The sequence below is a fragment of the Trichomycterus rosablanca genome, chromosome 19 (assembly GCF_030014385.1).
Source record: "Trichomycterus rosablanca isolate fTriRos1 chromosome 19, fTriRos1.hap1, whole genome shotgun sequence".
In the NCBI taxonomy this organism is placed as follows: Eukaryota; Metazoa; Chordata; class Actinopteri; order Siluriformes; family Trichomycteridae; genus Trichomycterus; species Trichomycterus rosablanca.
The window spans coordinates 13,179,215-13,191,878 of NC_086006.1; the positions used below are offsets into that span (position 1 = coordinate 13,179,215).

Below are 12,664 nucleotides of genomic sequence, written 5' to 3' on the forward strand. Positions count from 1 at the left end.
TCCTCACCCGGAGCAAATTAATGCTTAAGAGTAACTGACATGTAAATTGTGTGTCTCCATGAACCATCTGCCGACTAAAACCGGAAAGCAAAAGAATGTGATTCTGTAAGTCATGCTGCCAATCTCCATGACAGGTGGGCTTGTTACATTGCGTAACTAGGATAATTTTTCTACCACATAACTCTAAATTCAAGCACACTAATACATTTGCTACTGCAGTTTGGCTATAAATAACCTACCAGAATTAATAGCCACCATTAGAGCTCAAATCACTTGAACACCAAGTCTGCAATGTACACAACCTTAGGTAATGTTGCATCTGTTATAATTAAAATTACTGGAGAGAAAAGGCTTGCTTTATGGTAAAATGACCACATACATGCTCTTAAACAAACAACCTGAAAATTAAATTGTTAATGGTAAAACACTGTATCATATAGCATGGAAAAATGCCATCTGAGAGAGTGCAAACAAGCACTATTGTTAATAGCTGCTTATCCAGCAATGTTATCAAATTAATTTTCTTTCATACAATCTCCAAAACTTGATTTAATCATCAAAGTCATTGTCATTTAAACTTTACCTCTACTCCTACACGATTACATAAAGAATTACGCCTTGCTATCAAAGAACCCTTGCATTCTAAAATACATTGAGAATGTACAGTGTATCACAAAAGTGAGTACACCCCTCACATTTCTGCAAATATTTTATTATATCTTTTCATGGGACAACACTATAGAAATAAAACTTGGATATAACTTAGAGTAGTCAGTGTACAACTTGTATAGCAGTGTAGATTTACTGTCTTCTGAAAATAACTCAACACACAGCCATTAATGTCTAAATTGCTGGCAACATAAGTGAGTACACCCCACAGTGAACATGTCCAAATTGTGCCCAAAGTGTCATTATTTTGTGTGACCACCATTATTATCCAGCACTGCCTTAACCCTCCTGGGCATGGAATTCACCAGAGCTGCACAGGTTGCTACTGGAATCCTCTTCCACTCCTCCATGATGACATCACGGAGCTGGTGGATGTTAGACACCTTGAACTCCTCCACCTTCCACTTGAGGATGCGCCACAGGTGCTTAATTGGGTTTTCGAAGGGAGGGGATCATGCTCTGTTTCAGAATGTCACAGTACATGTTGGAATTCATGTTTCCCTCAATGAACTGCAGCTCCCCAGTGCCAGCAACACTCATGCAGCCCAAGACCATGATGCTACCACCACCATGCTTGACTGTAGGCAAGATACAGTTGTCTTGGTACTTCTCACCAGGGCACCGCCACACATGCTGGACACCATCTGAGCCAAACAAGTTTATCTTGGTCTCGTCAGACCAAAGGGCATTCCAGTAATCCATGTTCTTGGACTGCTTGTCTTCAGCAAACTGTTTGCGGGCTTTCTTGTGCGTCAGCTTCCTTCTGGGATGACGACCATGCAGACCGAGTTGATGCAGTGTGCGGCGTATGGTCTGAGCACTGACACGCTGACCTCCCACGTCTTCAACCTCTGCAGCAATGCTGGCAGCACTCATGTGTCTATTTTTTAAAGCCAACCTCTGGATATGACGCCGAACACGTGGACTCAACTTCTTTGGTCGACCCTGGCGAAGCCTGTTCCGAGTGGAACCTGTCCTGGAAAACCGCTGTATGACCTTGGCCACCATGCTGTAGCTCAGTTTCAGGGTGTTAGCAATCTTCTTATAGCCCAGGCCATCTTTGTGGAGAGCAACAATTCTATTTCTCACATCCTCAGAGAGTTCTTTGCCATGAGGTGCCATGTTGAATATCCAGTGGCCAGTATGAGAGAATTGTACCCAAAACACCAAATTTAACAGCCCTGCTCCCCATTTACACCTGGGACCTTGACACATGACACCAGGGAGGGACAACGACACATTTGGGCACAATTTGGACATGTTCACTGTGGGGTGTACTCACTTATGTTGCCAGCTATTTAGACATTAATGGCTGTGTGTTGAGTTATTTTCAGAAGACAGTAAATCTACACTGCTATACAAGCTGTACACTGACTACTCTAAGTTATATCCAAGTTTCATGTCTATAGTGTTGTCCCATGAAAAGATATAATGAAATATTTGCAGAAATGTGAGGGGTGTACTCACTGTTGTGATACACTGTACATAAATCTTTTAAATATGCAGTTGTTAAACTTTTGATTAGAAAACCTAATTTTGATCCATATGTGTTTCCTAAATTATAGGCAAATTCAAATCTTCCTTTTGTATTTAACATTTTAGACAAAAACACTTTCCTAGTAATTATGAACCATATTCATACATACAAGTTTTAGTCAGGAATAAGACTTAATCATAGTACTGAAACGATATTAATAAGGGTTGTTAATGACATATCAATGTCCTCTAAAATTGACGCATTTCTTTTTTGTAATAGAAAAGGGTGGATGCAGCTCGCTAGAGAGAAAAAAAAACACAAAAATGGTAGAACCCAATGTGCAGATCTCCAATCCAAGGCAGAATAATACTTTGTCTTAATAACCACAAACTAAATAGGGGAAATTTAGAAAGGAAAATGGCCAATTAATGAATACAAAGTAACAAGGGAAATAACAATACAAAATATAAGGTCCGTAACCCGCTACAGAAAAACAGGGGACAGCACAGGAATACCAAAAAGATGATGCTGCAGTTTAGAGACAGGCTTACAGTCCGCTGTCATCAACATGCCCAAATTAAACTCTCAGAAACTTAGACTGGCTAAGACACTATGATACACTACGCTGAGGCTTGGAGCATTCCGCATTTGCAAACAAGATTGCACAGTCCACTACTGGGAATGTTTCCTTTTATGTGTGTTTACTGTATAACAAATCAGATGAACTTCAGCTACTGGTAAGAAAAAACAGAGACTTTTCTTCATTTTTTGTTTTGTCTTTTACTGAAACTTGGCTGTGTGAATTAGTACCAGATTCTGTGCTGAAGCTGGCAGACGTACAGCTGTTCAGAGCAGATCGAGACAGTACTCTCAGGCAAAACAAAGGTGGAGGAATCTGTTTTATATCAACAGTGAATTGTGTAATTATGTCACAGTGATTCTGTAGTACTATTGCTGGAAAATGTAATCATTGTATACCCTTCTATTCCTCCACTGAATTTGCTTCATTCATTTTGGTCTGTGTTTACATTACACCAGAGGCGGATGTGCATGAAGCAGAATTGTGTGCAGAATCGTCAACCAGATATTTTGAGTAGAACAGACAAACCCTGACTCTTTTATAATAATTTATTAAAGGAAACCTCAGTAACAAACTTCCTAAATACAGCCAGCAAATATAATGCCAGACAAGAGAGGATAATACTAGATCACTGTTACACTACATTTAACAGTGCATATCATTATGTCATCATCCATCGGATTCCCACATACAGGCAGAAATTAAATCTTGCCAACAGCCTGAAAGTTTTACTGTCAGTCTGAAAGACAAAGGCACAGTCCTGACACATGCCCTCTAAATTCAGCCATCATTTCCAGAATCCCAGAGCTGGGATTCAAACTCTCAACCTTTCAACCCAAAGCTCTACCCACTTGGCTACCACTGCCCCTAACATACATACATAGCTTTATTTTTGCATATGTCTTATGCATGTTTCAGATCATTTAACTACTTTTAATATTACCAAGTAAACCCAAGTATAATAAAAAAGAATGACTTTTTCACATAAGTGATAGCTTTAGAATAAATCTTTATCTTCAAAAAGATGATCACTTAAAAGATGCAATTTGTGTTAACTTTTGTATTTGCCTTTATCTTATATTTAGATCTTAAATTAAAATTGGTTAGAAAATCTAAAACATTTAAATATGACAAATTAGCAAAAATAGAAGAAATTGAGCGAGAGACAGATACTTTTTTTACATAACATACATTCATGCCTACATACATACATATAGTAAATAAAGAGATCTCAAGTAGTTTAGGTAGTATTAGTAGTTTAGTCTGTGTATTGTGATAAAATACAATAAAAATGACTGTGCATAGCTGATGTAATTGTATTGACTAAAGGTTGACTGGTTTGTAAGGTTGATAGCTTTGTGGTAAAAGCCTTTCCTTCAGTCTTTGTCTATAAATAGATAGACCTAATACGCCACCCTGGTCATGTTAAATAAAACAGTTTATTACACTGATGACAAGAATCATTACAGATGTTCATAGCTCTTTTTAAATGCCCTGTTACATACAGTCCATCTGAAAACTATTGACAGCGCTTCACTTTTTCCACATTTTGTTATGTTACAGCCTTATTCCAAAATGGATTAATGTCATTTTTCCCTTTGTTTAAGATTTTTGTAAATTTATTTACAGCCATGACACTCAAAATTGAACTCAGGTGCATCCTGTTTCCACTGATCATCCTTTAGATGTTTCTACAACTTGATTGGAGTCCACCTGTGGTACATTCAGTTGATTGGACATGATTTGGAAAGGCACACATCTGTTTATATAAGGTCCCATAGTAGACAGTGCATGTCAGAACACAAACCAAGCCATGAAGTTCAAGGAATCCTCCGAGACAGGATTGTATCGAGGCACAGATCTGGGGAAGAGTACAGGGGATCTGGGGAAAAATTTCTGCAGCACTGAAGGTCCCAAGGAGCATCCCTCCATCATCCGTAAATGGAAGAAGTTTGGAACCACCAAAAATCTTCCTAGAGCTGGCCGCCAGGCCAATCTGAGCAATCAGGGAAGACGGGCCTTGGCCAGGGAGGTGAGCAGAAACCCAGAGGTCACTCTGACAGAGCTCCAGCGTGTCCTTGTGAAGATGGGAGAACCTATCAGAAGATCAACCATCCAGGCAGCACTCCACAAATCACGCCTTTATGGTAGAGTGGCCAAACAGAAGCCACTTCTTAGTAAAAGGCACATGAAAACAAGATTCTCTGGTCTGATGAAACCAAAATTTAACTCTTTGGCCTGAATACCAAGCGTCACGTCTGGAAGAAACCAGGCACCACTCATCACCTGGCTAATGCCATCCCTACAGTGAAGCATCATGGCGGTGGCAGCATCATGATGTGGGGATGTTTTTCAGCAGCGGGACCAGGGCAACTAGTCCTGATTGAGGGAAAGATGAATGCATGAAGTACACCAAGATCCTTGAAGAAAACCTGCTCTAGAGCGCTCTGGACCTTAGACTTTTTTACCTTCCAACATGCCAACAACCAGAAGCACACAGCCAAGAGAACAAAAGAGTGGCTTCGGTGAAAGTCTGTGAACGTCCTTGAGTGGCCCAGCCAGAGCCCAGACTTGAACCTGATTGAGCATCTCTTGAGAGATCTGAAAATGGCTGTGCACTGACGCTCCCCATCCAACCTAATGGAGCTTGAGAGGTTCTGCAAAGAAGAATGGTAGAAACTGCCCAAAAATAGGTGTGCCAAGCTTGTAGCATCATACTCAAAAAGACTTGAGGCTGTAATTGCTGGCAAAGGTGCTTTAACAAAGTATTGAGCAAAGGCTGTGAATACATGTACAGTGTATCACAAAAGTGAGTACACCCCTCACATTTCTGCAAATATTTCATTATATCTTTTCATGGGACAACACTATAGACATGAAACTTGGATATAACTTAGAGTAGTCAGTGTACAACTTGTATAGCAGTGTAGATTTACTGTCTTCTGAAAATAACTCAACACACAGCCATTAATGTCTAAATAGCTGGCAACATAAGTGAGTACACCCCACAGTGAACATGTCCAAATTGTGCCCAAATGTGTCGTTGTCCCTCCCTGGTGTCATGTGTCAAGGTCCCAGGTGTACATGGGGAGCAGGGCTGTTAAATCTGGTGTTTTGGGTACAAATCTCTCATAATGGCCACTGGATATTCAACATGGCACCTCATGGCAAAGAACTCTCTGAGGATGTGAGAAATAGAATTGTTGCTCTCCACAAAGATGGCCTAGCCTATAAGAAGATTGCTAACACCCTGAAACTGAGCTACAGCATGGTGGCCAAGGTCATACAGCGGTTTTCCAGGACAGGTTCCACTCGGAACAGGCTTCGCCAGGGTCGACCAAAGAAGTTGAGTCCACGTGTTTGGCGTCATATCCAGAGGTTGGCTTTAAAAAATAGACACATGAGTGCTGCCAGCATTGCTGCAGAGGTTGAAGACGTGGGAGGTCAGCCTGTCAGTGCTCAGACCATACGCCGCACACTGCATCAACTCGGTCTGCATGGTCGTCATCCCAGAAGGAAGCTGACGCACAAGAAAGCCCGCAAACAGTTTTCTGAAGACAAGCAGTCCAAGAACATGGATTACTGGAATGCCCTGTGGTCTGACGAGACCAAGATAAACTTGTTTGGCTCAGATGGTGTCCAGCATGTGTGGCGGCGCCCTGGTGAGAAGTACCAAGACAACTGTATCTTGCCTACAGTCAAGCATGGTGGTGGTAGCATCATGGTCTTGGGCTGCATGAGTGTTGCTGGCACTGGGGAGCTGCAGTTCATTGAGGGAAACATGAATTCCAACATGTACTGTGACATTCTGAAACAGAGCATGATCCCCTCCCTTCGAAAACTGGGCCTCATGGCAGTTTTCCAACAGGATAACGACCCCAAACACAACCTCCAAGATGACAACTGCCTTGCTGAGGAAGCTGAAGGTAAAGGTGATGGACTAAACCCAATTGAGCACCTGTGGCGCATCCTCAAGTGGAAGGTGGAGGAGTTCAAGGTGTCTAACATCCACCAGCTCCGTGATGTCATCATGGAGGAGTGGAAGAGGATTCCAGTAGCAACCTGTGCAGCTCTGGTGAATTCCATGCCCAGGAGGGTTAAGGCAGTGCTGGATAATAATGGTGGTCACACAAAATATTGACACTTTGGGCACAATTTGGACATGTTCACTGTGGGGTGTACTCACTTATGTTGCCAGCTATTTAGACATTAATGGCTGTGTGTTGAGTTATTTTCAGAAGACAGTAAATCTACACTGCTATACAAGTTGTACACTGACTACTCTAAGTTATATCCAAGTTTCATGTCTATAGTGTTGTCCCATGAAAAGATATAATGAAATATTTGCAGAAATGTGAGGGGTGTACTCACTTTTGTGATACACTGTACATGTTATATTTTTGTGTTTTATTTTTAATAAATTTGCAAAAATCTCAAACAAACATTCTTCACTTTGTCATCATGGGGTATTGTGTGTAGAATTTCGAAGAATTTTTTTTTTTAATCCATTTTGGAACAAGGCTGTAACATAACAAAATGTGGAAAAAGTGAAGCGCTGTGAATACTTTCCGGATGCAATGTATATGTTCTCAAGAGAAGGGTAGTCAGTTACAGACTGATTTACAGTGTCCATTCTGAAATAGACTGATAAACAATGTAAATGTGTTTTGTGGTGAGATGAGTCAAACATTTACAGTGTTCTGAAAAATAATCTTCAAAAAACGTCTTGTTCTTTGGGCCAAAAAAAGCACCATCCAGATTGTTACTAGCATAAAAAAAAAAAATGCCCATGCCTTAACTTTAAAAAAATAATTAAACAGGCAGTAAATTTGGAATATACATATATTTGCTTATATTTTTATTGTTATTATTAACAATAATAAATATTGTTGTACTGTTTTTTTTTTTTTTTTTTACTTCACCACATGCCAGATACAATTTAACGCTTTCTGTTTTTATCAGTGCTGGACATTGTACAAAAAAGAAATCAAAAATGACATTTACAAAACATATCCACCAATTTTAACTGTATATAAATAAAATTCAGGCAGCATGCCCATCCTGTAAATCCCAGTAATATATACCATGCTCTAAAATTCAGAGCTCTAAAGGGTGAGGTGTCAGTGGGGTGTGAAATGTGCTTAGGAAGAATAGTTTAATCTGATTAGACAGGCCACAGAGGTTAAAAAATTCAAACAAAAGCATTTCTAATTGTAATTGTGTTCATAAACGTGTAATTTACCAATAGTTCATACTTACAGTGAAGCTACAGTCAACCCTCGTCCCATCCTCCTCTAAGTAACACAAATCACCGATGATTAATCCTTTAGTAGTAGCAAGCTGTAAAACACACACATATTCACAATTGTTTTAATTATAAAAAGATTTTTTATATGCATATGACATTGTAGCAGATAGATTTTAAATGCAAATTAGTTAAGAAATTGTTGTTAATTACATTAATGAGTAGCCTGACTACCAGCCACATATAGTTATTCCTTGAGTCAGCTTTAATTATTATTAACTTTTATATTTGTATAACGCTTTTTACAACTGACATTGTCTCAAAGCAAATACATAATTTCAAGACCAAAAAATTCTGATGAGCAAATCATGGGCAACTGTGGCAAGTAAGAAAGGAAGAAACCTTGAGAGGACCCAGCAATTCAGCAAATTCTCTAAGAAACTCAAAATAGGGATCAAGGGGGCAGTAAATAGTTTAAACATTTTTTATCTGTTAAAGACTGCTTAGCCACATCAGCAACAACCAATTCAATTGGGTAATTTTTACAGTAAGGTCTATGTCTTTGTCATATGCCATGACTATTCAGACATGGCTTATGTATATAATTGTTTTTGAGAGCAGTTGCTTCATTTAAACCTAAACTTATTAGGAGTAATTCAGGTTTCCATTAGACAAAATTAATTAAACAGTTATTTTAATCTGAATTTAAGGTTGCTTCTATCTGGATCATTTAGGTTAATGCTAATTAGGTTATTAAAACATACTCTTTGAGAATTTTTGTGCTTCAGGAAGAGAAACCGGTGCGTCTCTTGTGTTATGAGGCTGTGTCTGTGGTAAAGTAGGACAATATAAATGCAGAATTCAGCCTCCAAGAAAAACAACAGACTGCAATCACAGCAGGATACGTTACAATCGGCCCTTTGAGGGCCACAATAACGCTGATGTGGCCCTCGGTGAAAATGAGTTTGACACCCCTGGTCTAAGTATACTCATAACACAAGAGACGCACCGGTTTCTCTTCCTGAAGCACAAACTTGTTTTCACTTTCATTAAATTTCCTCCTTATGCTTAATTTTCTTAATTATCTTCTTGTACATTTTAGGATCATGTGTAAATATGTGTAACATCATCTACTGGCGGGCTGTGTCACTTTGGAGGTCACAAAATCAGCATGCATTTTGAAAGATTCAGTTTGTTTAGGATTTTACAGTGTATTTTTAAGACAATCATTCTGCCCTCACTAATAGTTTATCCCCCTTGCTCAGCTAGACAGACAGACAGACAGCTCTCTTCAGAATACAGTCGGTTTTATTTGCTCGCCAGCTGTGTGATATACTGTGTGCATCAAAATTAAAAAAATACAAACAATAAAAACAATAAAGAACTTAATACAGTACAAGCATACAGCTGTAGTCAAGTGTTACATCTGGTACAATATGAGATTTAACCAAACGTAAAACAGCGCTAACGAGTTAGCATTTTGTGTAAAGATACTAATTGCTATAGTAACAGTAACAATTGTATTTAATTACGGTAAATTTGTAACTAAAGCGCTGTGATTTACTCACTAAACATTTACTAACAACTGAGAATATAAACGCCACTACTTACAGACGATGCTTTGGTATTATATTGCAAGATAATTATCTGTATTTATTTATTACTGTTTACGTTACTGACTACGCTACTTCGCGTTCTTTTGCAGTAAAAGTCACATGGCTACTCAGAGAGGTTAAAGTTAGTTGCCATGACTACGATGTCGCCAGTTGAATTTAAAGGTGCAGGACTCCCATTAAATTATAAGCGTGTCTCTGTAACGACTCGAACCATCACAACAATCATACAGTCGGTTAAGCTTTCGCGGGCCACATAAAATGACGTGGCGGGCCGGATCTGGCCCGCGGGCCGTGAGTTTGACACCCCTGACTTAGACAAATCTTAGTATATTTTACGTACATTTAAGTACACTTTTTTTCACTAGGGACTTTAATATTGATATATTGCACTATTCAATTCACTATTCATTGTTCAAAATTTTGCAGACATGTGGAAAACCGAGCAATCTGCAATCACAGCTTCAAAGAGCAGCAAGTGTTCAAACAAAAGAGCTGACGAGAATCACAGGGAGAATCTGTGATTTATAGAGGAACTTCCACCTGGAGTGTATCAGCACTTGTGAGGCACAGGTGATGGGCAAAAGAGATTGATAACACACACGTAACTGAGCCTCCATGCCCCATCTGCCAGTCAAACTAAAAAGTACAGAGGGACACAAGGCACAGGTGATTAATTAAGAGACTGAAAAATCAAATGCTACTGTGCCTCTGTGCCCTATCTACAGGCCAAAATAGGCCACACAGAGGGACACGACTCCTACCGTGGAGCAGCTCTTAAACTGCTGCCATCACGTTACAATACTCACACAATATGACAGATTTGGAGTGCTTTTGCAAGGAAACAAAAATTGACAAGTCAAGATGTGCCATGCTGGTAGACTCCTCCCCAATAGAATCAGAATCAGAATATATTTATAGTCATTATACCAGGTATAACAAAATTAAGGTGCAATACTCTCTAGTGTTATAAACAATACAGTACATTTAAAAAACTAGAATTTACAAAATACCAAAAATTTGCATTCACAAAATTTACAGAATTTACAATAACAATAATGACAATAACACACAAAAACAGACTTTCTGTCAGTAACAAGCTGGTGGAAAATTGCATATTACCCTTTGTAAACATTTAAACATTGCCCGAAAAATTGCACAGTCCCATGTATTTAATGAAAATTGCACAGTCCCATATGTTAGTGAAATTGCACAGTTCCATGTGTTTAATGAAATCACCTTAAATAGAAGTATTTAGAGTTCATACTGCGGTGGGGTAAAAGCTATTTTTGAGCCGGTTTGTCCTTGTTTTAATTGTTCTATACCATCTGCCTGACGGTAACAACTCAAACAGATGGTGGCCGGGGTGAGACTTGTCCATTACAATTTTGTTAGCTCTTTGAATGCAACGAGACCTGTGTAGGTCCTCCAGGGTGGGTAGAGAACACCCGATGATTTTGGGGGGGCCCTGGCCCAAAACATTTTGCGATGCCTATCAACATTTATGATACAATATATTTTTATTTCCGAGGGCCCTCCATTTTAAGGATCCTCTGACTATTAGGGACTTTGACCCCAGGGCCTCTTGGGGGCCCTAGTCATGCTTTTGGGGCCCCTAGCCATACTTTTGGGCCCTAGCCATGCTTTTGGGGGCCCTAGCCATGCTTTTGGGCCCTAGCCATGCTTTTGGGCCCCTTATGAAAATGGATGAGGCGTTGTGGCACTGCTCTGACTTCGACTTCTGGCTATTAGGGGTCCTAGGAAAGAGGGGGGCATATTTTTAGAGGGCCCTGGTTATGAGAGCCCCTACCAGGGGGCTCTCAAAATGCATATGCAGGGCATATGCAGGGCATACAATTAGAGGGCCCTTGATCACGAGGGCCCCTGCTATGGGGCCCTTGACTTCCATAGAAGTCATTTACCATGGCTCCTTGACTTTCTAGGGACCTACAAATTGCCAGGCAAGCTACCATATTTCATATTTCATTCAGGATTAGGATGCGCCAAAACCGCCTGAACTCACTGTCACTTCTGGCCATTGAATCAGATTTGGTCAGACAGCTTAATTTTGATGAATTAGTGGATGACTTTGCAAGAAAGAAGAGTAGAAAGAAACTTATATAAAATAGATTCTTGTGTTAGGGTTCGTTATTGACAGGTTGTTTAATGTATTAATTTATTTATGTTTTTGGAGGGGAAGGGGTTGGCCCTGGGCAACTCTTTGGTCCTACTCTAACCCTCTGTCTGCGCCCCGTCAGGAAATCTTTAATCCATAGGCAAGTGTGATAAGGCAAACCCAGATCCAGCAGTTTGCACGTCAGTCTGTGGGGGATGATGGTGTTAAAGGCCAAGCTATAATCCACAAAGAGGAGCCTAGGTTTCCTGCTGCTCCAGATGGTTTAGCGTTGTATGAAGGGCAGTGGCTACTGCGTCCTTCGTAGACCTGCCAGCCCTATATGTGAACTGGTACGGATCGAAGGTGGATGGAAGGAATGATAGGATGTGATTTCTAACCAGTTTCACTTCATCACCACCAGGGTAAGAGCAACTGGCCGGTAGTCATTGTGGCTGATGATAGGGGATTTCTTTGGCAGCGGGACTATACTTGAGGATTTTAGGCAGGATGAAATAGTCGACTGGGAAAGTGACCTGTTAAAGACCTCGTAAGGATCCCGGCAAGTTGATCTGCGCAGTCCTTCAGCACACGTCCGGAGACACCATCAGGGCCTGCTGCCTTCTTTGGATTGATGGTCTTCAGCGTGCGCCTCACGATCCCCTCATTCACGGTGAAGGTTAAATTGGTGTTACTGCTGACCTCTGGGTGCGATATAGCTGTTTCCTGCGGCTCCTCCTCGAAGCGTGCAAAGAAGAGGTTCAAAGAAGAGGCAGAGGCCAGTGTAGCGTCGCCCTCACTTGTCCCACGGCTGCCCTTGAAGTTTGTGAGGTGCTGTACTGCCTGCCAGACCTGCCTGTGTTGTTACTTTCCAGATGGTCATCAATCTTCCATACAATAAGAGTGAATACTGTCATAAAAGTTCTCCTGTGTGACTGCATTGTGCCAACCGTAAAGTTCGGTATAA

General features: G+C 40.4%; 1 protein-coding gene across 3 annotated transcripts in view; it reads right to left on the reverse strand.

Annotated features, from left to right (window-relative positions):
• spo11 (SPO11 initiator of meiotic double stranded breaks) overlaps window positions 1-12,664 on the reverse strand; it is a 100,245-nt gene that overhangs the window by 20,410 nt on the left and 67,171 nt on the right. For all 3 annotated transcript variants that reach the window (XM_063015328.1, XM_063015327.1, XM_063015329.1), the window contains exon 6: window positions 7,986-8,066. In XM_063015328.1, the coding sequence (XP_062871398.1) occupies window positions 7,986-8,066 (81 nt within the window). The remainder of the gene's footprint in view (window positions 1-7,985; window positions 8,067-12,664) is intronic.